Raw genomic sequence first — 24,756 nt, 5'->3', positions numbered from 1 at the left:
GATTTTATATAAGAGACTTCAGCATCCATGGATTTTTGGTGACTATAATGGTACTAGAAAAAGTCTTTTGTGGATATTGGGGGAATGACTATAGTAACTATTTTCATATTCAAAGTTTCCTTAAGTTTGTCCTTAAGAAAAATATTTAACCAGGTATCAGCAGCTAACATCAGTAATATTAGTGACTCAGAAGGCTACAACCTGAAGGTTCAAAGTGTAAAAGCTAGCCAAACAAAGTCTACAAGATTTCATCTCCAATTAATCAGCCAAAGGCCATGCTGGGGGCTTGCCTCAAGTGATAGAGCACCACCAGCCAGGAACAAAAATCCTGAGCAAGTACAAGGACCTAAATTCAAGCCTCCAAATGAGCAAAAAATAAATGTTAAAATGAGTCTTATAGTCATAGGCTTCATTTTATTGAATGATTTGAACACTAACAAAAAATTTTGGAAACTAACTCAAAAAATTTTTTATTCACTGAAGTATATTGTAAGATTACTATTTGATAATTGTATTTGTAAGTACTAATGCTGTTACGGTTTGTTAACTAACTTTAGCAACACCAACAAAGATCCCAACAGATACTAGCACTCCTCCCAGACAGCATTTACCAGCTCATGAAAAGATGGCCCAACGAAGATCATCATTTAGTAGTCAGGTAAGCTCTTTAATTTGGAATAAAAATTATTAAAAAGGGAAAATTTTCCTAAATTTTCAGAAATTTATTGATATATTTTCCCCTTTCTGTTTTCTGTGATCTTTCTGAATTTTGCTCTCATACATGTAAGTCATTAAGATTATATCAGCCTTTTTCAGTTCTGAAAAGCTGATCATTGAGAGCCATCATATATCTTATCTTCAGATGCCAGTTAATCCACTCAATACCAGTTCAGTCCAGCCAACTTCTATTGAACACATATGTAGGGTATCTGCGAAGTGCTTAGAAGAAACAGGGTAGTAGAGGAGCTGAGATACAGCCCATGGTAGAGTGTTTGCCTAGCATTCACTAGTTCCTGGGTTTCATTGTCAGTACCACAAAATAAATAGACAGACAGACAGACAGACAAATAGATAAATAGCTTACTTTTCTAGTGTGTAAAGGGAGTCATACTTGGATACAACTAACCAAAATGTAAATCAAATTAAATTCAGTGGTAAATATACCATGATATTTCTGGTTAAACTATTTATATATAGGAATGAGTATCATCTAACTATTATGATTTATTTTACTTCTAGTCCATAAACTCTCAGTCTGTTGGTCCATCAATAACACAGCCAGTGATGTCTCAACCTGCAAATTTACCAATTCCACAAGGCATGTCCCAGGTATTTTTGTTTTAGATGAGCATTTACAAGTGATAAATTGCTTTTAAGCTAATATGAATGTGTATGTTTATAGATGCAGTTTATTTTATAAATGCAGGTATATTTTCATTTGTTATAAGGATTATGGGGTACCATTAGCCCTTAGTGGTGAGTCTATAGGTACTGGTCTTTCAGTAGTCATGATAATCTTGAACATTATCCATTATCCTCCTTATTAATATGCCATAAATTCTCTTCTCTTACTGAAAAGCACATAGTTATAAAGATACTAAAGATGTAACTATTTATTTTGTTCTTCCAGTGGTAATTGGAAGAAGGGAGTAACTTTGTTTACATATTAACTATATATTAATCATATATTATTGAGTTCCTTGTATATAACAGATATCTCAGGAACTGATAGTATTTATAATTTCTATACTGAAAGGCTGTTACATTAAGAGGGAACAACAAATAACTAGAATACCACGTCATATAACCTATGTACATCATGCAACCTAATGTAGCCTATGGAAGTTGAGGAAAAGCTTCTACAAGTTTACCTGGCATGAGTCTCAGAGAAAGCCTAAATACAAAAATTAACAACATTGCTTAACAGCAATTGATTGTTAACAACATTGTTGTGTTTCTCTTGATCATAACTTCTTGAGATGAATAAATCATTCAGTGTCTCAGACACATTAAAAATACTACTGAGTAGTACAAAATAAACTTTTTTGCCTGTTTTGTTTAACATTAAATCCTGATTTCTAGCAAAACACTGGGCCTGGGTGCTGTCCCTCAGCTCTTTCACTTAAGGTGAGCATTCTGCCACTTGAGCCACAGCACCACTTCCAGTTTTCTGGTGGTTAATTGGAGATAAGAGTCTCCTGGACTTTCCTGCCAGGGTTGGCTTTGAACCTGAGATCCACAGATCTCAGCCTCCTGAATAGCTAGGATTACAGACATGAGCCACCAGCACCCAGCTAGTTTGGATAATTTGTAGTCAGCATTAAGCCCTTAAATCTTATTTATTCTGAAGAGTTTATAAAAGTTTATGTAAATATCTAGAAATACTTTCCTCATAACTTGCTCTTTAATTTCAGGTACTGATTAAGCATTTCTTAACATTTTAAATAATATATATTATGTCATTTATAGTGAAAAAGCCAGACACTTCACCTCTTTGTTCTGTGATTTTATTTTCTCTTGTCCTATGTTCTGTGTTTGTTTCTGCTTTCCTTTTTTTTTGCATCCAGTGGTGGGGCCTGAACTCTGGGCCTGGGCGCTGTCCTTCAGCTTTTCAGCTCAAGGCTAGCGCTCCACCCCTTGAGCCACAGCGCCACTTCCGGCTTTTTGCTTTTTGCTTATGTGGTGCTGAGGAATCGAACCCAGGGCCTCAGGCATGCAAGGCAAGCGCTCTACCACTGAGCCAACTTCCCAGCCCTCTGCTTTCCTTTTTTGCATTAGTAGAAATTCTTTTTTTTTTTTTTTTTCTATCATGGAGCTTGAACTCAGGCTCTTGGTGCTGTTGTTGAGTTTTTTCTGTACCACTTTAAGCCACAGTGCCACTTCCAGTTTCTGGTGGTTAATTGGAGATTAGAGTCTCATGAACTTTTCGGACTGGGCTGGCAGATTTCATCCAGATTTCGTCCTCCTGAGTTGCTAGGATTATAGGCATGAGCCACCAGCATCCGGCTTAGAAATTCTTTAAAATGATGACAACGAATGTTTATCTGTAGTTACAAATAACTTTGTAATAAATTATATTTGCATGACATATATAAATATATTTTGACTAATATTCTAGAAACATGGGAATATTGAGGTGTACTAGGTTTGTAATTCTTCTCGTATGATATGGTCTGGTTGTTGTCAACTTCAAAAGTGAAAACGATTTTTGAAAAAATAGTATTTTATTTCTGTGGTACAAACAAACAAAAAAGAACTATTATGCATATTAACTTTTTTATTATGCATATACACTTTTTTGGAGATACTTTTGAAAAGTTGTGGAAGCATTTCTCACTTTAAGGTGAAGTTCACTGGACTGTCTTAAGGTAGATTTCCAATAACATAGAACTCTTCCAGCTCTTAGGCTGTTATATGTACTGAATATTCATGAAAATAATTAAATGAACCCGTATAAACTTAACAGAGGGGTCATCAAATGTATCTAAATTATAAGCAGTAGAAAAGAATGTTGCTTATACTCAGGTATAAAACAGAAAAGTAAGGTTAAAAACTCTGAGAGTTGAATAACTGCATTATTATATGCATTCCATTCATTCACAATTGCTTAGTCTTTAAAAACATGTTTTAAACGTGTCTAAGGACATTATCAATTGAAAATATAAGTGACAACAATAGTTATTTGTCAGATTTTGATAATTTTGGGTAATTCTGGAAGAGTATACTTTAGTATATTCTGGAGAGTATACTAAAGATGACAGTTTGATAAGAATTAACTGCAGGCACAGGCTGGGTAGAGTAGAAATGAGGGTTGGAAATAAAGTAACTTAGCCGGCCACCTCGTGCAATTCTAACTACTCAGGAGGCTGAGATCTCGAGGATTAAAACTTGAAACCAGATTGGATAGAAAAGTACAGGAGAGTCTTCCAATTAACCAGCAGAAAGCTAAGATGGAGGCATAGCTCAAGTAGTAGAGCTTCAGCTGAGCCAGGCCCTGAGTTCAAACCTCAGTAGTACCCACCAATAAATAGAAATTAAGTAACTTGTTTTACTAAATGGTCAGCCACAGTATAACTTTTCTAACTGTAGGATGTGCTTATAATCTGTCAAGATCTAGTCAGAAATCAAAAGTGTACAAGAAATGTGTATAGGGATAAAATTAAAAGTTGCTAACCACTATCTAAAAGAAACTAAACACTATAAGAATAGAAGAGCTGGGTACTAGTGGCCCATACCTGTAATCCTGGCTACTCAGGAGGCTGAGATATGAGTGTTGTGGTTCCAAAAGCTCAGGCAGAAAAGTCCGTGAGACTCTTTATCTCCAATAAACCACTCAGAAAAAGCTGAAAGTGGTGCTGTGGCTCAAGTGGAAGAGTGCTAGCCTTGAACTCAAAGAGGCTCAGGGACAGTGCCTAAGCCCTGAGTTCATGTCCCAGGACCAGCAAAAAAAAAAAAAAAAAAATGAGAAGAGCACTCAAAGAAGGGACAAGTTTGGAAGATTCTCTCTCATGTTTCTGAATCTCCTATCTCTTGCCACCTGGATTCATATGTCATTGTGCACAGGTAATGGCTAGCACCATTGGAAAATGGACATCACTAAAGTGCTACAGAAGATGACTGGAGGGAAGGAAGCTACCTGCTAGGGACCTGGCAGACTTTCCTGGGAAAGGATATCACTGAGACTTGCTGAAAAGCTGCCTGCTAAGTATTTAGGAACCTCACTGGAATGCCACTCACTGGCAGCTATAACATAGGAAAGGACCAGAATCAGTAAGATAGGTGTCTTCTGTAGCATGTTTCCAGTACCATCTGCTGACAGGTCTGACTATGCATGGCAAAGGAAAAAATATTTTTAAAGTTCAGCTTCACTGTCACAGAGCAGAGAAAGATGGGCAGATTAGGAGCAGAGATGCCATATATTAATAAGATGCATGATATTCTTAACTCATTATGCTCACTTTTCACATTATACATTTATGATGAGCAATTGATTCTAAAATATGGTATGCTTTTTCCACATGTGGTACTTCAGTTTCAGTTTTCAGCTCAATTAGGAGCCATGCAACATCTGAAGGACCAGTTGGAGCAACGAACCAGGATGATTGAGGCAAATATTCATCGGCAGCAAGAAGAACTAAGGAAAATTCAAGAGCAACTTCAAATGGTCCATGGCCAAGGGCTGCAGGTAAGTTGTTACTTATGAACATATTTTGCATTCCTATGAAAAGCACTTTTCTTAGTGAAAAGTGAGGTGCCAGAAATACATTCTACTAGTACTGTTCAGTCACTACCCATTGGTTATCCACTCAGTATGATACTGTATACTCAGTCTCCAGAGATGCTTGTTCCTAAGACAGTAGCCTCCTTATTTTTCCATGTTTTCCAAATTTTAGGTAGTTCAAATTCATCATATTGAAAGTTATTTTATAGTAGTCTTGAATCTAGACAGTAAAGAATTTATAAGTAAAAGTTAATAAAATGTTCATGTTCATCTTACTTTACCAACTAGGAGACTAGGATTTTGGTAAAGGGAAACAATAAGTGGAAACTACTTCTAAATAATATAATGTCTGAAATTACAAATACCGATGATACAAAGCTGCCAGTCCATAGCCCTTTGAGTGTGTTAGACATATTCTAACAATTGAAAGCATGATAAGATTAGGATGAGTGGAAGTTTTATGTTTTATTCAGTAATTATTTATTGCTCAAAACGACTAATACCTGTTACTTGCATTTTAATGTCTATTTAGGGGTACAAATGTAGCCTAGGGTAGAGTGCTTGCCTAGCATACTTGAGGGGTTCATCCCTAGTGTTAAACAAAAAAGAATGAAAAGAACCCAAAAATCTCATTTAAATGTAATCTTTATTTTTAAAGATGTTTTTGCAACAATCAAACCCTGGATTAAATTTTGGTTCTGTTCAACTTTCTTCTGGAAATTCATCTAATGTCCAGCAACTTGCACCTATAAATATGCAAAGCCAGGTTGTTCCTACTAACCAGATTCAAAGTGGAATGAATGCTGGACACATTGGCACAAGTCAGCATATGATTCAACAGACTTTACAAAGTACATCAACTCAGGTAATATGATCAAGTACAATGAGCTATTAACATAGCTCTGTTGTGTATCATCTCTTAAAGTCTGATCATTAGAACATGAAATATTGAGTAATCATTAAAATATTAGTTGAAATTTTTTTGCCATTAGTGTGAACTATTTTACATTTAAAAATTATACAATCTAGGCTGGGAAGATGGCTCAGTGGTAGAGCGCATGCCTTGCATGCATAAGGCCTTGGGTTCGATTCCTCAGCACCACATAAGCAAAAAGAAAAAAGCTGGAAGTGGTGCTGTGGTTCAAGTGGTAGAGCGCTAGCCTTGAGCTGAAGAGCTGAGGGACAGCGCCCAGGCCCAGAGTTCAGGCTCCACGACCAGACCCCCCCCCCAAAAAAAAATTGTACAATCTGTTTAAGTCTAATAGTGATACCAGGTTCTGGTCACTCAGATTACTTGTGTGTGTTAAAAAGCTTTGATTTGCAGCCCAGTGCCAATGGTTCATGCCTGTAATCCTAGCTACTCAGGAGGCTGAGATCTGAGCATTGCGGTTCAAAGCCAGCCTGGGCAGGAAACTGAGATTCCTATCTCCAGTTAAGTATCAAATAAACTGGTTGTACTGCTATGGCTCAAGTGATAGAGCACAGGCCTTGAGCACAAGAGCTCAGTGACAGCACTCAAGCCCTGAGTTCAAGTCCCAGGACCATCATACATACAAACAAAAATAAAAGCTTTGATTTGTAAAGGAGTCTGGCCAGGTATCATGTTACTATAGGTAGAATACACTGTGAGTAGAACAGTGACAGTTCAATCAAAATCCTGGTGATTAGGATATATTTGTGACTCTATATGGAAAATACAAAAATAAACTAATCATTAGTCAATCACTTTGTGTATTTAACAGAAATTCTGTCTGTATATTTTCTACCATCCCTATTAAGATCATGTTTCTTTTAAAGTCGTAGCTTGCCTTCCTTCTGGCTGGGAATTCAAGCCTAACCATTTCCATTTACTACAAGTCGTTCCTTTGTGATTAGACTTTCTCAGAGTAATTTATCCTGTTTCCCTTTTAATATCAGCTATTGTTAAAATAGTAAATGGCAGATGCATTGTCTCCAAATAACTTTGTTCAGTTAATCTCTGTAAAATCTCTTTTATAGCAGAGTCAACAAAACGTACTGAGTGGTCACAGTCAGCAAACATCTCTTCCAAGTCAGACACAGAGTACTCTTACAGCTCCTCTATATAATACTATGGTGATTTCTCAGCCTGCCGCTGGAAGCATGGTCCAGATTCCATCCAGTATGTCACAGAACAGTACCCAGAGTGCCACAGTAACTACATTCACTCAGGACAGACAGATAAGGTACTTGTCTTACTTCTTTTGTCATTTTCAAAGTTATGTTAATTAAAATAGTAATATGACAGCTGAGAATTTGTCCTGTAATCTCACTACTCAGGTAGCTGAGATTTGAGGATTGTGGTTGGAAGCAGCCCAGGCAGAAAAGTTTGAGACTGTTATCTCCAATGAACTTCCAAAAAGTCAGAAGTGGAGCTGTGGTTTAAGTGATAGAGAACTAGTCTTGAGCAAAAAAGCTCAGAGACAGTGCCCAGACTCTTGAGTTAAAGCCCCAGGACGTGCACACATGTACAGACACAAACACATGCACACATGCATATACACACACAAAACAGTAATATGAAAAATTTAGGAGTGGCTGGTAGAATGCTATTCTTGAGCAAAAGAGCCAGGCAAAAGTGCAAAGCCCTGAGTTCAAGCCCTAGTATGGAGGAGGGTGCATGTGTGCACATACACATACACACAACAATAAGGCTAGGGATATAGTTCAGTGTTAGAATGCTTGCTTAACATGCTCACCACCCTCAGTACAGTTCCTGACACTGCATTAAGAAACAAAACATTGGGGCTGGGAAGATGGCTCAGTGGTAGAGTGCTTGACTTGCATGCATGAGGCCCCAGGTTCAATTCCTCAGCACCACATAAGCAGAAAAAGCCGGAAATGGGGCTGACACTCAAGTGGTAGAGCGTTAGCCTTGAGCTGAAGATCTGAGGGACAGCGCCCAGGCCCAGAGTTCAGGCCCCACGACCGACCAAAAAAAAAAAAAGAAACAAAATATGATTAAAAAAAACTGATTTTATAATTTTATTATTTTGTTGTTTGTAGTAGCCATTATTGCTTGCAATAAAAACATACCTGTTTCAAGACATGAAAATTAGAGTAATAAAATAAATTTTTATTTTTGGGCTGCAAGCAAATAGGAACATTCTGTAGTGTTCATAGTATGATGTGCAAGGCTGTTTCACTGTGCAGCCCCCTCTTGTTAGTGCAGATGGTTGAGAGTATTCATGGTGGTATAGCTTACCTTGCTTGAATTTGTTGAGTTTTCAAAATATATGATTTTTTTCTTTTTCCCTCTTTTTTGGGAGAGGAGGGGTGGTACTGGGGCTTAAACTCAAGGCCTTAAGCTCTCACTTAGCTTTGCTACTCGACTGTCATTCCATCACTTCAGTCACACCTCTACTTCCTCAAAATACATGGATTCATTCTTATTTTTTCTGAAATATTTACAAGTATCTTTGTTCTTTCCCTATGTCTCATACAAGAAAAACACAGGATTTTGGTAATTTCTCATGGGTCTAAATGGTTAAATCAGTGAAGCAGCCACTCTAACTCAAGACCTAGATCTCTGATTTCAAAGTTTACATAGTCACGCATGCTACTCTGAATTCTGTACACTAATGAGAATTCCAAATAGCTGACTTAAGTATAAAACTTTTGAAGAAATGCCATCGATGCTGAAAAGTTGCCTTCTAACAACTATAGGATCTCCATATTATGAAATCTCCAATTTTAAATGTTTTTTATTTTTACCTTACTTTACGCCCACTATATACTTCTTTTAAGTTTTATTTGTCTTTTATGTAAGTAGTTGTACAAAGAGGTTTCAATCCAACAGGTCAGTTTATGAGTATAATGCATCTTGACCAAACTAACATTACCCTTGCCCATTGTACCCAACCCCATCCAGAACCTCAAGTTACATTGTTTTATTAGTACTTCTTGTATATACAATTTGACTTTTGTATTGAATGGTATATTTTACTGTATTAATAATTTTCAGAGTATAGAAGCTGCAGGATTACATAGGAATTAAAAGCACAAGAAGCTTTTCTTTGTAACTCAGTTAACTTACAAAGTCTGTCTTATGAATGTTCATAATGAAATCTAACAAATGTTATCCATTAAAATTCAGAGGGCTGATTTTTTTGTTTGTTTTTGCTGCTGGGATTTGAACCCAGAACCTGGGTCCATACACATGGACCAGTATGACCTATGTACATACTCTCCCATTGATCTATACTCCCAGGCAAAAGACTTACTTTATAGTTTGAGGGGAAAGCCATTAAACTGGATTACTGGCATGCATTTTGGAAGATGCAATTTAGGGACTATTTGTAAATACAATTCTGAGAGGACAAATCCTACAGCAAATGTTTGAAGCTTATATATTGATGCTTTTATAAGTTAGGTCTTTCCCCTGGGAAAAGACTTGTAAAATCAATAGAAAGGTAAGTCAGAATTATTGTAGGCTTATAGAAAAGCAGAAGTGAGTAATTTTGTGGATTGAGGCAAACAGGTGAAGAGCACATTATGGTTGGTCAGGGATAGCTTGGATTAGGAGGTGACCATTGGCCTGAGTCTTATAGTGAGGGTGGTTTTGGATTTGCATGTGGTGAGGCCTCTAAAGGGGCATTCTCAGCCAAAGAGACCTGTACATGCACAGCCACAGAAGTGTGAGCTGGGCAATGGAGATGATTAGAGAATATGTTTTTCTGTCTGAAATGAATAAAGTATTCTCTGGATAAAGCACATATCAATGAGTCAATAGGCAATTCAAATATTAATTTTAGGATTACAAAGGAAATAGCATTTAGCACTTATATAACTAAGTACACTCTAAATGTTACTTTTTTTGAGCCTTAAGAGTTTTTTTGTTTTGTACTCAAGCATTTGGTCCTAAAGTATATAAAATACAGTATTTTATTTTCAAGATGTGACATGAATTCAGAATAAATTAAGGGTATAAAGCTATGACTCAATGTAGAATGCTTGCCTAGCATTTTCCATTCTCTATTCTCCATTGCCTAGCCCAGAGTGGGTATAATCCCCATCACTGCAAAAATGAATCCGTGTAAGTTTATTTTGTCTTATGGAATATATACAATATGCAATACATGTACAGAGTTTCTTTTCTTTTTTTTTTTTTTGGTGGTCATGGGGCTTGAACTCTGGGTTTAGGCGCTGTCCATCAGCTCTTCAGCTCAAGGCGAGCACTCTATGGCTTGAGCCACATGCCACTTCTGGTTTTCTAGTGGTTTATTGGAGATACGAGTCTCATGGATTTTCCTGTCCAGGCTGGCTTTGAACCGTGATCCACAGATCTCAGCCTCCTGAGTAGCTAGAATTACAGGCGTGAGCCACTGGTGACCGGCTCAGAGTTTTGTTTTTTTTTTTTATTGTGAAAATACTGAACAGAGGGGGTACAATTACATGGGCAAGATAATGAGTACATTTCTTATCAAGCATTGTAGCCTCCTCCTTTGTTTTCCCTTCCCATCCCTTCCCATCCTCCCTCTGCTCCCCCACCTTATTCTCCCCCCCATGAGTACATTTCTTTTTTTTTCCTTTTCTTCTTTTATTTTTTCATTTTATTTTTTTTGTGAACATACTGTACAGAGGGGTTACAATTACATGGGCAGGATAATGCGTACATTTCTTATCAAGCATTGCAGCCTCCTCCTTTGTTTACCCTTCACATCCCTTCCCAGCCTCCCCCCCCCCCCCCGCATGTGGGTTTAACTTGTGGAGGAGGTGGGGAAAAACAAGTCGTTTAAGGATACAGGTGGACCTGTTGCAACAATGAGAAGTACAAGTTGTCATGTCGAAAACGAGCTTTATGAGTTTTTTTTTGTGTGTGTGATTTGGTGGTACTGGGGTGTGGTACTGAACTTCACACTTGGTATAGGCAGGTATACAACCACTTGAACCACTACTGCATCCTTACATTAATACTGTTATGTTGTTTTACAGATTTTAATACAGTCTTCATCTTGCTATATGATAGGGTCAGATCTGTTTCCTTGCTGTGATGGCCAGTATTAGAAATGAACATCACCCCATTCAAAAGGCAATTGGAAAGAGATAAGGAAGGGAGGAAATTAGCAAATAATAGTAAACACTATGTTGCACTGATAAACTTGTAAATTAAAATTTTTTGTTTTGTTTTGCCAGCACTGAGGCTTAGACTCAGGCCACTGCGCCTTAGCTTTTTCACTTAATGCTGGTGCTCTACCACTTGCCACACAGTGCCACTTCCATCTTTTTAGAGGTTAATTAGAGATAAGTCTCTCAGACTTTCCTCCCTGGGCTGATTTCAAATTGTAATCTTCATCTCAGCCTTCTAAACAAGTAGCTAGAATTACAGACATGAGCCACTGGTACCCAGCAAAGAATATTTGTATCCACTATTAGAATATCACTTTTTATTTATGTTTGTAATACATATTTGATGGATTTTTTCTATAAATGTAGTTCTTTTAAATTATGTTATGGTAGCCTTAAGGTTTTCTGTGAATTGTGTGCCACATATATCTGACTCCCAAGCACTTAGTCATTTTATGAAAAGAAAAAAGTTTATAGTTTTGACATGATTAAAATTCTCTGTTATGCTGGGTGCTAGTAGCTCACACCTGTAATCCTAGCAAATCTGAAGATCCTTGCTCAAAGCTAGCCCAGGCAGGAAAGTCTATGAGATGCTTACCTCCCAATTAACCACCAGAAAAACGGAAGTGGTGCTGTGGCTCAAGGTAATAGGGTGCTATCCTTGAGCAGAAATCTCAGGGACAGTGCCTAGGCCCTGAGTTCAAGCCATATGATTGACAAAAATTCTCTGTGATACATAGAACATAAAATTAGATATATTGACCATTATCAAGTGTACTGTTGGCTGCCTGCCCATTCTGCCTGTCAGTGGAAACTCTGGATGCTTCCATGTCTCCACCTGAAAATAAGTGCTGCTATGAATGTAAGCGTGCAAGTATCTGTCTCTGCTTTTCTTTCTTTCAGATTATACACTCAGAAGTTGAATAATTTCCTGTGGTTGGTAATCTTGTTAAAGATTTTGAGGAACTGCCATATAGTTTTTCATGGTGGCTGTATTTTACATTCCCATCAACAGTTCACAAATGTTCTCACTTCTCCACATCTCTGTCAACACTGATGATTGTCTGTTGATGTCTATGATAGAAAGCCTGATGGGTATATAAAGTGGCTTTTCATTGTGGCTTGATTAACATTTCCCTAATGACTAGTGATACTGAGTACCTTTGTGTGCATTTATTTGCCATTTCTCTTATCTTTTTGGAGAAATACATATTTAGGTTTGACCTTATTTTTTTGGGGGGGGTCCGGTTGTGGGGACTGAACTCTGGGCCTGGGTGCTGTCCCTCAACTCTTCAGCTCAAGGCTAGCGCTCTACCACTTGAGCCACAGCGCCACTTCCAGCTTTTTTCTTTTTGCTTATGTGGTGCTGAGGAATCAAACCCAGGGCCTCAGACATGCAAGGCAAGCGCTCTACCACTGAGCCACCTTCCCAGCCCTGATCTTATTTTTTTAAGTGAGTTGTTCAGTTTTAAGAAATCTAGTTATTATGATAACCAAATATATCACATACATAACTCTTGTTTAATGAGTTTCATTTTCAGTATACATGTTTTATTTAATGTAGTCCAGTTACCTTTTTTTTTTCCTTTTATCACCTTTAGTTTTGATGGTGTCAGTGAAATCATTTCTGAAGTCTGGTATCATGAAGCTTTATTGTTTCTTACAGGGTTTTGGGTGGCATTTTATTTTTATTTTATTTTTTTTGGGGGGGGGATCGTGCCTGGGCGCTGTCCCTCAGCTTTTCAGCTCAACGAGAGCGCTCTACCACTTGAGCCACAGTACCACTTCCAATTTTCTGAGTGGTTTATTGGAGATAAGAGTCTCATAGATTTTCCTGCCTGGGCTAGCTTTGAACCTCGATCCTCAGATCTCAGCCTCCTGAGTGAGTAGCTAGGATTAGAGGCGTAAGCCACCGGCGCCTAGCTTATTTCTTGCAATTTTTAGCTTTTGTGATTAGCTTTATTTTGAATTTATTTTTGTAAATGGAGGTGTTCTTCATTCTTCTTTTTTTTTTTTTGTCAGTCATGGGGCTTGAACTCTGGGCTTGGGCGCTGTCCCTGTGCTCTTCAGCTCAAGGACTGCTCTACCTCTTGAGCCACAGCCCCACTTCCGGTTTTCTGGTGGTTTACTGGAGACAGGAATTTCACAGGCTTTTCTGCCCAGGCTGGCTTTGAATAGTGATCCTCAGATCTCAGCCTCCTGAGTAACTAGGATTATAAGCATGAGCCACCAATGCCTGGCTTCTTCATTCTTTTGAATATATTTTAAAAAGTGGTTTGTCATATTTGTTTGTGGTCATATATTGATTTTTCTATATATATTCTTTATTGATAACTCAAAAGGAATCTTTAAAAACAAAATATAAACACGCTTTTATTTATTTATTTTGTCCATCATGGGGCCTGAACTCTGGGCTAGCACTCTACCACTTGAGCCACAGCACCACTTCTGGCTTTTTCTGCTTATGTGGTGCTGAGAAATCAAACCCAGGGCCTCATGCATACAAGGCAAGCACTCTACCACTGAGCCACCTTCCCAGCCCTAAACGTGCTTTTATAAAATGAAATTGGTACTATCACTGCATATTATCTTAAATGATCACTGCCTTAGCTGTTCTTCTAACTCCTCTTTTTTTTCTTCCCACAGATTTTCTCAAGGTCAGCAACTTGTGACCAAATTAGTGACTGCTCCTGTAGCTTGTGGGGCAGTCATGGTACCTAGTACCATGCTTATGGGTCAGGTAGTGACTGCCTATCCTACTTTTGCCACACAACAGCAGCAGGCCCAGGCATTGTCAGTAACACAACAGCAGCAGCAGCAGCAGCAGCAGCAGCAACAACAACAGAGTTCCCAGGAGCAGCAGCTTCCCCCAGTTCAGCAACCATCTCAGGCTCAGCTGACCCAACCACCACAGCAGTTTTTACAGGTACATTTCCCTATGGAGACGCCATCTCCAGTCCATTTTTTTTTTTTTTTTTTAGAATAGAATTTGGCAAATGACCTAGAAAATTTGTCCTGGTTAGCTATTTCTTTTACTTGTTCAGTATTTGGAAGACTTGGTCCTACCACAGTCATACTCAGTTGTATCTGAACTGTTAGAATAGAGCAGGTGGCCTGCTTTCTGCCCACCTCAGGGCTCTTCCTTCAAGCCTAGTTTCTCTTCTTGTGCTCGAATTCCTAGAAGGTGAAACTGTCTTTCTTACATATATAGTGAGAAAAAAGAGGGAAAGAATTTTGTTAAACTTCCAAGAAAGAGGGAAAGTCTCATAAGCATGTTTAAAAAATAGAATGTTAAGGTTAGAGCAAAAATGAAAATAGCATAAAGATTTTGTCCCTATGGACAGTGGACAGCTTGAATAAATCTTAAGTGGACAGTATTAAGGAACAAAGCATTTGTGTTTGCAGACTTCTAGGTTGCTCCATGGGAATCCTTCAACGCAACTTATCCTCTCTGCTGCATTTCCACTACAACAGAGCTCCTTCCCTCAGTCACACCACCAGCAGCAGCAGCAGCAACAGCAGCAACTTAGTCGGCATAGGACTGACAGCTTGACTGATCCTTCCAAGGTTCAACCACAGTAGCACACAAACTTCCTTCTTCTCTGGCATCAAGGGACGAAGGAGATGGTCCATAAAGAGTTACTCAGATAATCCGAGAATAGGAGGAAGACTTCCAGCTGTTCCATAAGATGTACTATTGAGTGTTCTCATTCCTGGAATTAGTTGGTAAGAAAAACGCTGCCTAGTGCTACAAATGTACATTAAATACCAGCCAGCAGGAGATAATCCTAGAGACATAGCCAATTCTGACAGTGTTTTGGTCACCAGATATTTTTTTTGATGGGAAAAAAAAGAGTATATTGCCAAATGTATGAAGCTCAGCTATGAGATTGACCTCTAGTGAACCTGAAAGGCACAAATAATGTTTGTACTTTTAGTGGTCCTGTTCCTGGTATTAAGTGTTACAGAGGACTGCACCACTGCCACGTCAGGGGTTCACTTACAATGATGCCATGAAGATAGTTCAGTAAGTAGGTCCCCCATTTCTCTCCCTCTTCAAATAATGATAGAACAGTAATTACTTTGAGAATGTTGTGTGGGTTCAAATTCTTTATGTATAGATGCTGTAAAAATATGTATATGTCTGGATGAAGGAGAGAAGCACACATTCTGTATGCTGCATGAAAGCATTATCTCTTCCTTATAGGTATGAGTACATTTCATTAGATTTTTACACCTGATAAAGCCTCCACTTTTCCTTTTGTTTACAGCATTAATAGTGTTCTATTCACTTTTCCAGGGCACAGGTCTTTGTGTTCATACTTTGGCTGTGATGTCACAGTTTGTTTAGTGAGGTATGAAGTGCTGCTGGGAATGGATTTTTTTTTTCAGGTTAAATTATTGATACAATAGGATTTTCAAGTTAAAAAAATAGCCCTTATTTCATTATTTTTCAATTATGTTTGAAAACAGGATTTGCACTGCTGTATTTTAGATGTTTGGGAGTTTGATCACATATTTCTGTGTATTTCTTAATGGGAAATACATATGTACAAGGTTTTCAACAAGCCTGAAAGTAATTTCAAGAATGTTTCAGTTCTATAGGAGTAAATTTTGCACACAAAACATTTTAGGCACTTTTTAACATTCTCAATGGTGGGAATTTTAACTTTTAGGATTTGTTGGAATCTTTTTATTATCCTTCATAATTTCAATGCTTCTTTTAGTCAGAAATGATTCAGGGTTATTTGGGGGGGAGGGGCTCCATAGTGCCTTGATTTGATTCAGGTGATAGCTCACCATCTTGAATTCATTGTCTGGTTTCAATAGCAGTTTTGAAACCTTAGTACATTTTTAACAGCATGTGATTATCAGTGTCATTATTTTCCAATGATTCCTATAAAGACTGCTGAGTCTCTTAGACTGGGATACAAAAAGTTTAAAGAGAATTAACCCATCACTATTACAGTTACTAGTACGCTCCCAAAATTGTTTTCTAAATTAGTATCTTCCTTTAAAGCTAGTCATTACCAGTAAATATTTGCCCCACGTGATAGATATTCCTGTATGAAGAGGTAGAAATTGGCTCTGCCATCATTATAACACAAATACTGTAACTCACATGCTTTTTAAATATGAACTAAGATTTCATCTGTTAATATCATATTCTAAAGGTAATAAAATCCAACACAAGTTACATACATTTTTTAAAGCACTGCTTAGATTTTATGGTACTAATAATAAAATCTGCCATTATAGAGAATTAAGAATTAAGATTAGCAGAAAATCTTATTAGAATATTAAAAGTGACCGAAAAGCAGGAAAAAACACAAATCAAAAATGACCTTAAGAGAAAATGTGTTAACAGAGGTGAAGTTGCTAAGATTTTGAGTAAAGATGATAATCTAATGGAGAATTTCTAGATAAAAGGCTCAGGGGAATATGCTAAATCAGTTCTTGATCTTTGGCTTTACTGTCATCCTTAAGAAATATCTTCTGTTTTGCTACAAAACAAAAGTATACCTGGGCACAATGAAGTTAGAAAGTTAATGTTGAAAATAACCAAAGAAAATTGGTACCTATACTTGTAAAAAAGAGGTATGCCAAGATGCTACTCAATAATTATTAACATATCATAGAATTCTTCTAATTAAATGGCAATTCAGAAGAGATTTCTGACATTCCATGAACATTGAGTAGCTGTCAGAAAGTATGTGTACTTGAGCTTACACATGGCAGAACTGATTGTCTCCAAATTGCCTTTCTCAACCTTCTGCTATTCCGTATATATCTGAGTTGTGCCTCATTTGTTGGCAATACAGAGTGATAAGGATTTAGCTAACAAAACATGAAGGCTTAACCTCTGAATACCATAATTAGAAGAAAGATTGTGACTACTCTGTACTTAACAAAAGCAAAACATAAGATAAGCCACAAGGTAAATTTCTAAACTTTTATTTACTCACATTCTTCTACCCCATCCTCTTCAAGTATTTTCTATATTCACAAATGTTTAGGGAAAAAAACTAAAGTTTTTCATAGTAATTCCTTTTATTCAGGAATAAGGTGAACTTTTCCTGCTTGAAATTGACACTTGCTAAATTTAAAGGAGCAGTTAGCTGATAACTTCTGCTGTCAGTATGGAGAGTGGTGTTGGGAAAGCTAGTCAGCATCTCTTTACCCTTGGTTCCCTCCTGGCTCTCTTGAACTAGGGTTTGCAAAACTACCCCTATCTCCTTCCTTATGAGACTTAAGTATTTAGTGAAGATTCAACAGTTTCTCATTCTTCCCTCAATTCTGTAGCCAAAGTTCTTAATTAAAATCCCACATCTAAATCATAAAGTGGTAACAAATGGAAACACCTTTCAGGTTCTTACAGATCTTCCCTCTGCTTTTCCCTCACAGGGATTCAGTTCCTAAAAGCATGTCATGCTGGTGGTGCTTACTAGTAAGGAACTGTTAAGGGATGGGGCAGGTGCTGGCTGTTCTGTAGTGTTGCCTTGCTCAGGCTTCTGTGCTATCAGTGTAGCTTCACAAGTACAGGTGACAAATGCTTGGACTGACCGTTGCTGCTGAAAGCGCTATCAAGCCAGAACCCCGACACCTACAAGTACTCCAGTTTTTTTAGTGGAAAATATGGGAGGAAAAGCAAATGTAGTAGGTTGGTAGTGGGTTTGTTCACCTCCAAATTCCATCCTAAATTCAGGTGGGAAGTTTAAGAGTGCTGTGTGCTCTGCCTTGTCACATGTAGCTGTGGCTTAGGAATGTACTAGTGATTAAAGAATGCCAGTGATTATGACGTTTGTTACAAAACCCAGTGCAGAATAGTGAGCATGTTGTTTGAGTTCTTTACATGTGTATGGTTGTTGGTCACTGCCTTAACGCTGTCTCTTGATTAGGGGTACTGAAACAGTCCAGCTCTATAAAGAGCATTGGGTTGAAGAAAGATGATTGAAGTAGCCTTAGAAAGGGACCCTTAAAAGAGTCTACCTGGATGTTAATTCTTTTCACCTGGAGATTACTGTTTTGAAATTGTTTCTACTACATTGAGGCAAACTTTTAGTGGGATGCAGATAGCATTTTAGTATTCTTTTTTTTTTTCCTATTTCTTTAGTGAATGAAAGGTTGTTGAACATTTGTGTAAAACTCAAGCCTACAACTTTTCCAATATATGTGGCTCTGCTCTTAGTGCCACAGGAGTCCATGTTGGAAGGTATAAACACTGGATATTAATATTGCTAAGTGAGTTTAGCCAGGAGTAAGCAGATTGGAACTTTTAATGGTGAAGAATCAGCACAAAAGCACTTGCCATTTTACTAGTGACTGGAGAGACCGTTTATGTTTGTCTGGATTGAGTGAGCATTCTTCTAAAAGGAGTGTCCTGAAGTAATTGCAAAGGAGAAGAGTTGACTATTTTTATAGCATATTTAATATATTTGTATGTAACAATAGTATAGTAGGAGCCCTCCACATGCCTCCCACTTTTCCAATTTCCTCCCCCTTTGCCATAGCCCTAGTGTAGCCTCATCCGCATGGGTAATGTGCCTATTGTCAGCCTACCAAAAGATAGTGCTGCTGCTTTTTCTGACAGGTGAGATCAGACTCTCATGCCTGGGGATCCTTTATGGGAGGAACAGCACACACTTCAAACAACAAACATACCACAGTCTAAAAGCATCATTTTGAAATGTAATAAGCACTTTATTGCAATTATTCATTTTGATAAAAGTTTATTAGCTTAGGCATTAACTGTTTCTAAAGGATCCCCAAATCATCACTTAGGTGAAATTATGACACATTTCTGAGAAATGTTTAGATCCAGTGAACCATAGGTTTATGGGAGTGATTTCAAGGTAGCCAAATGAACTCTTATTTTGAATGTGGTGGAGTCAAGAGGTTGTAGATGGCTAGTTCCATTTAAACACTATTGTAAACCTAATCTTGCCTATTGTGTGGACACCAAAAGAGACCAATGAGCCTGTTTATTATCAGAGGTCTAGGAAATTGCATCTGTGTGAGTAGATATACAGAATTAATTTAAAAGTGATTGGTAGTAATATTTTAGAACACAGTAATTGAGTGTCTTAAATGTGCCCTGAAATGTTGGCATGTCATTTCAGCGTTTCCATTTGAATTGCTCTTGTAATATTTTTGCACAAAAAGGACTGAAAGACTGTTTTGGGTAAAGAAAAAGTTTAATTTGGTCTTATTTTTAATGTCTCCTGTGAAAACACAGGATCCATTTTGTTCCTGTAGTAATTAATTCAGGATATTTCAAACAGTGTTGAACAATTCATAAGAAATTAAGCAAACTTGGATATTTAAAATTAAAATACTTTATTTCCATGTGACTCCTGTATAGTTTTTTCCCCCCATTGTCATAACACTACATTCCTTGTTTTCTTAAGTAATACTTTGAAGGTTTTGAGTATTTAACATGTGAGCTGCCTGGGTTTTCCCAGGGAAGGTCTTTAGTGAAATGATAGTTTCTGAAGAGACTATTAAGTGAAATCCTATCACCACCAGCAGCAAACATTGAGGTGCTGCATTAGATGACAATCAAAATAGTAAGTATTAAGAAAGAATCTAGAAGGTGGTTAAGATAGTTGCTTTTGAAAGCAGTTCTCTGGGTTTCTTGAATGAAAATTGCTAAATATATTTATTTATATTTTAAAATATCATTTCATCATTTTCTCATCAGTGATTTCAGTGTTTGTGATTTAATGTGTGATTTGTCTTGTTTTGCATCACTGTCTTATACTTGGAGAACTGGATATTATCTGAGGCAGTTGCTAGTCCTTTCAATGACTCTCCAAGACAACCTGAATCTATTCAGGGCAGGAGAGCAGTGGAGGGCCCATTCCATTCGCCCTGCACTTCCTCTGCTTTCAACCCAGTTAAGAAAAGATTTAAAAGATAACTCCTTTCCTCAGTGTTTCACATAGCCCCAACCTTTTTCTAGTTTCACTTGCTGCCTTCTCTATTTTATGGGGACTTTTTACATAATTTTCCCAGCACAGCCAAAGGCCAATATGACAGAACCAATGGCACTCATTGCCTGTTTTGCCCATTTGGGGAAATATTAAATGATCAGCATATTCTAATGGCTATCATTATCATATCCATATGAAAGCTCTTAAATAATAGATGGAATATACACACTGAAAATCTCTACAAAAGTTTGCTGTTTTTATATAGTTGTAGTGTTGCTTGGTCTTTTTGAAAACAAAACCTCTATACACAGCACTGTCCAGTATAGCCTGGACATACCCCAAGAATCCTTCCGGCTCACTCATTGAAACTTAATCCTCCACTTTAGGGCTCCTGAGCTGCTTGAAGCTGTACCTCCCATAGGCAAGGCAAGGCAAGGTTCACTCGGGATCCCTTAAGAGAATGGGTAATTAAAACATTGTCGCGAACAGGATGGATTTTATTTTGTACAAATAAAATGTATTAACAGGTTTAAAGATACGCTATTTTCACATGTATGCTTTTAAATCTCTAAGGAAACAAACTGTGACATCACTTTGGGAAATGACATTGAATTGTTTTGTGTCTTTTTGAGTTGACTTGTACTGGTGCAGGTTCACTACTGGTAATGGCTGAGCCATTACCAAGAAGTTAAAATGTAGGAAAAGGTATGCTACCTTCTAATTAATGTATTGTATACTAGACAATCATCTTCAAGCAAAAAAATCATTGTCCAGGAAATGTCCTGTTTATAAAATACATGTCAGCAGGAACAGCTGTAATTTACACCATTCTAATTAGTTTGAAATCTATTTTCCTGTGGTTGTAGGGCCTCAGTTGGCACTTTCAGAGTCACTCTTCTGTAAAGATCAAAGCCCAAAGACAAGTTAATCAGTGTATATTGAAACCAGTTAGTGCAAAAAAAAAGTTGTATCTTTGTAAATTTTTGTTAACATCAGTTGGTAGTTGTAAAAACACACCAAATGCTAATGTTCTGTGTAGTTCTTAGTGTGCTATTCCTGGCATTGCTGTCTTTACTGCTTGGTTCTGGGGTTTTTAATCCAAAGTAGATATATCCCCATCATTCTTCCAAATGGATGGCGCTAGAAATGGCTACTGATCTTTCCATAACGTGAATATTTAAATGAAATCCAAACTAATTTGCAAACATGAAAATAGGCATTTTTCAGGTATTGTCTTCTGCCAAAACCCTAAATTGCATTATAAGGATGAGGAATAATGCTGATTCATCGGTGCTATATTAGGTTCTCTGATTCATGAGCTGTATTTGGAAATACAATACTGTATAAAATATATGGGTTCTTACCAGCTTGATATTGGCATTTTAATTCGGTATTAGAATTGGTCACGGCTTGTTTTTAAGCTGTACTGAGAAGAAAGTAAAAGTGTGTTACTAGCCTACCTCCACTTAGGCCTCTTCATGTATGATCATTTTTCCAAGTTTTGATGTGTGTAGCTCTTAAAATCTACATGTTCTATTATAATGTTCTTTCCTATAGTCTCTTGTAATGTGTTCAGAACCTAAAATTATAGCGAAAGAGCCAAGCAGTAGCATTGTGGAATATTTCGGTTGGGGGAGGGGGGGGAGACTTGTGGATTTTTTGTTTTTTGGTGGTGTTTTTTTTTAAATGTAAAATAGACCCAGACTTTGTTTTCTTCAACTTAAAAAATAAAAAAATACCTCAGTGCTAGTGCTGTTTTTCAGTATCATCTGCATTTTTCCAGAAGTGATATCTGCTTTATGTGGCACAGAACTTGTAAGAATCACATTTTGAATTTGTAGACTTATTAAATATTTTTAAATCTCTTAACATTTTCCTTTTTTATTCAGTAGCGGGACCTAACTGCATTAGCACTTCTTGCCTTATAACTTAGGTCTGAATTGCCAAATTGTGTAAATAGTTAGGTTCTCTGGAAAGACTGCTAGTGGTGCCTCAAAAAGCTCTTTAAAGCCAGTGCTGAAATCGGGCTACTTGATCAAGTTCGTGATACTATCAAGCTGAGATACTATTACTACTTCCCACAAGGAATCCTGTTAGTGATAATCTTTTTAAGTGTCTAACCTTAAAAGGCAACCTCTTGAACGTTCATTGTGGTTTTTTTCCCAAGGTTTTGATTGAACTCTCAGGGCTTCTCACTTGCTCAGTTGGCGCTCTCCTGCATCAGCCATGCCTCTAGCCCTTTTTCATTATTACTTTTGGAGATAGCCTCTCAGGACTTTTTTGCCCAAGCGAGTTTTTGAGCTACAATCCTCCGGATCTCAGCTTTGTGAGCTACAATGACAGGCATGAGCTATTGTTGCCTGACTTTTTAAAGTATTTTGTCTTCATTTGTGGGTATCTTTCAAACCTGTAATATACACTTTTTATGATGGAGAACTTAGTTTCAAAAAACCGATTTTTTTTGTTAGTATGTACTATACACTAACTGGACATTCAAAGGAAGCTCTTCTTTAGTAGTTAGCTGTCTTTCCCACAATTATTTTGTAAAACACTTGGTGATTAGCTGGGTTCTTTCAGAGTTACTTCAGATGACCAATTTTACTGTAAACCTTTGTAGTAGCTCAGTAAACAGAATTGTTAGAGCTCTTATTATATTCTACACAGGAACACCTGGATATTTCTGTGGATCTGGCCTTCATATTGCCACTTGGGTGGAGAATAAAGTTACAATATACTGTAGGTGGCAGTGATCGCTGAAATCGCCATGATAAAACAAGGCAGCCTTATTAGCACATTGCACAGCCATAAGCTCTGAAACTGAACTGCCTGTTCTGACTCCCTGTTGTAGTACCAGTCACCTCTGGATAAGGTCCTCCCCAACCTTGCATTGCTATCTAGTTGCTCACAGATCTATGAAGGCAAAGCTGAGTTTTAGAATACTCTCAGACTTTTGTTGTAGCTATGCCATCAAGATTTTTTTACTTCTACTTTGAAAAATTGGTATATAATCACTAATAAGTTAGAAAGCTTATAATCAGCATAACACACAAGGAAAACCAAGTACTGGTAACACCATTTTTATTTACATTGTTTCTATGTTACATTGTTTATTCAATATAGAAAAAATATGAATACATTGATAGTATTCTCTTTTAATTTGGTAATTCCACATTGTCAAATATTGACTGTTTCTATATTGGGTGTCCTACCCAATTTTTAAAAAAGGAAAAATGGACCTAGCAAATAGTTCTTATTGCATCATGTTATTAATAATAGTAACACAGTATTTCTCTTTCTAAACTTAAAAGATTTATGATTTAAACTACTGCCTACTGGCTCAGGGAAATGTTTTAAAAAATAGAAATTAATTCCATCTTTGACAGTTTCAAGGTAAGCATCTTAAAACACCTCAATGACTAAGGAGAAATTTTATATTCCTTATAAAGGGGTCAGGCTGAAAGAAAATCAAGTAGCAGACCCCACAATGGTTCTGGAGATACCAAAATACAAATGGGGACCTAATTATTACCATAATTATGTTTGAGAAGAATCCACACTTCAAAGTCAGGTTTCTTTTAAAAATCCATTTTACATTTTACAGAATCAATGATTATCTCTTTTGGATGTAATACTTTCATTAAATGGGTCAAACTCACAAATCAATGATAGAAAATACAGTACTTTCCATTACTTTTAGTTTACACTATGTACAGAAAGACAAGAGTTATCTATCTCAAGCTAAATCCAGACAAATAGCTCATTAAAAACCAGCATCAGGACTTATAAATAGTGCAGAAAATGCAAATGCCAAGAACACGATGCCTCCTATGATTGTCACTGCAAGAGAAGAGAAAAACGGCTTAAGCAAAATGTTATATAAAAAAAACACGAGGAAGTCAAATTGTTCTCCCCATCTAATAATGTGACCTTGGAAAAATAAAATACTTAGCATTCTTGGCTCAGTAAGAGTCAGTTCTGTAGCACTGTCTAAAGACAGAACTACTAAATTGAACAGTGTTAGCAACTGTAGTGAACTGTACAGCTGCTCACCTTAAAACCCACATATGAAAAAGGAGCATGGTCAGCAATACTAACAGTAATTATTTCATCTTTAAACTTCATTTAATGGAATCATAACTGTTCTCTACTTCTGATTCCCAGGTTGTTGAGAAGTAGTATTGGGATTTAACTTGTTAGGCAGGGGCTCTACTATTTGAGCCACACTTTAACGTCTTTTTGTCCTGGTCCTTCTATGCTTCCTCTAGTAGCTGGGATGGGAGCATGCCAAGCTTTTTTATTCAGATGGGGTCTCATGAACACTTTGACCAAGTAGGGCAAGAACAACAAATTCTCAATCTCTTCTGTGTCCCAACTGGCCTTAATGTATCACATCCAGCGGATTCCCAGTAGAGCGCTGGCCTTGCATGCTCAAGGCCCTGGGTTTGATTCCTCAGCACCACATAAGCAAAAAGAAAAAAGCCGGAAGTGGTGCTGTGGCTCAAGTGGTAGAGCACTAGC

General features: G+C 37.3%; 2 protein-coding genes across 2 annotated transcripts in view; one reads left to right on the top strand and one right to left on the bottom strand.

Moving 5' to 3' along the window:
* The window catches only part of Clock (clock circadian regulator), a 75,132-nt gene extending 55,476 nt beyond the window's left edge, over positions 1–19,656 (top strand). The window contains exons 17-23 of the mRNA XM_013009062.1: positions 558–658; positions 1,240–1,329; positions 5,033–5,185; positions 5,880–6,086; positions 7,220–7,425; positions 13,952–14,231; positions 14,711–19,656. Of these exons, the coding sequence (XP_012864516.1) occupies positions 558–658; positions 1,240–1,329; positions 5,033–5,185; positions 5,880–6,086; positions 7,220–7,425; positions 13,952–14,231; positions 14,711–14,887 (1,214 nt within the window). The 3' untranslated portion in view covers positions 14,888–19,656. The remainder of the gene's footprint in view (positions 1–557; positions 659–1,239; positions 1,330–5,032; positions 5,186–5,879; positions 6,087–7,219; positions 7,426–13,951; positions 14,232–14,710) is intronic.
* Positions 19,657–23,299: 3,643 nt separating this feature from the next.
* Positions 23,300–24,756, bottom strand: part of Tmem165 (transmembrane protein 165) — a 23,194-nt gene continuing 21,737 nt past the window's right edge. The window contains exon 6 of the mRNA XM_013009163.1: positions 23,300–24,075. Within this exon, the coding sequence (XP_012864617.1) occupies positions 23,999–24,075 (77 nt within the window). The 3' untranslated portion in view covers positions 23,300–23,998. The remainder of the gene's footprint in view (positions 24,076–24,756) is intronic.

This window comes from Dipodomys ordii, unplaced genomic scaffold, assembly GCF_000151885.1.
Source record: "Dipodomys ordii isolate 6190 unplaced genomic scaffold, Dord_2.0 Scaffold8, whole genome shotgun sequence".
NCBI classification, from domain to species: domain Eukaryota; kingdom Metazoa; phylum Chordata; class Mammalia; order Rodentia; family Heteromyidae; genus Dipodomys; species Dipodomys ordii.
Note: the sequence above shows the minus strand (reverse complement) of the source record. Positions and strands in the feature narration are given on the sequence as shown.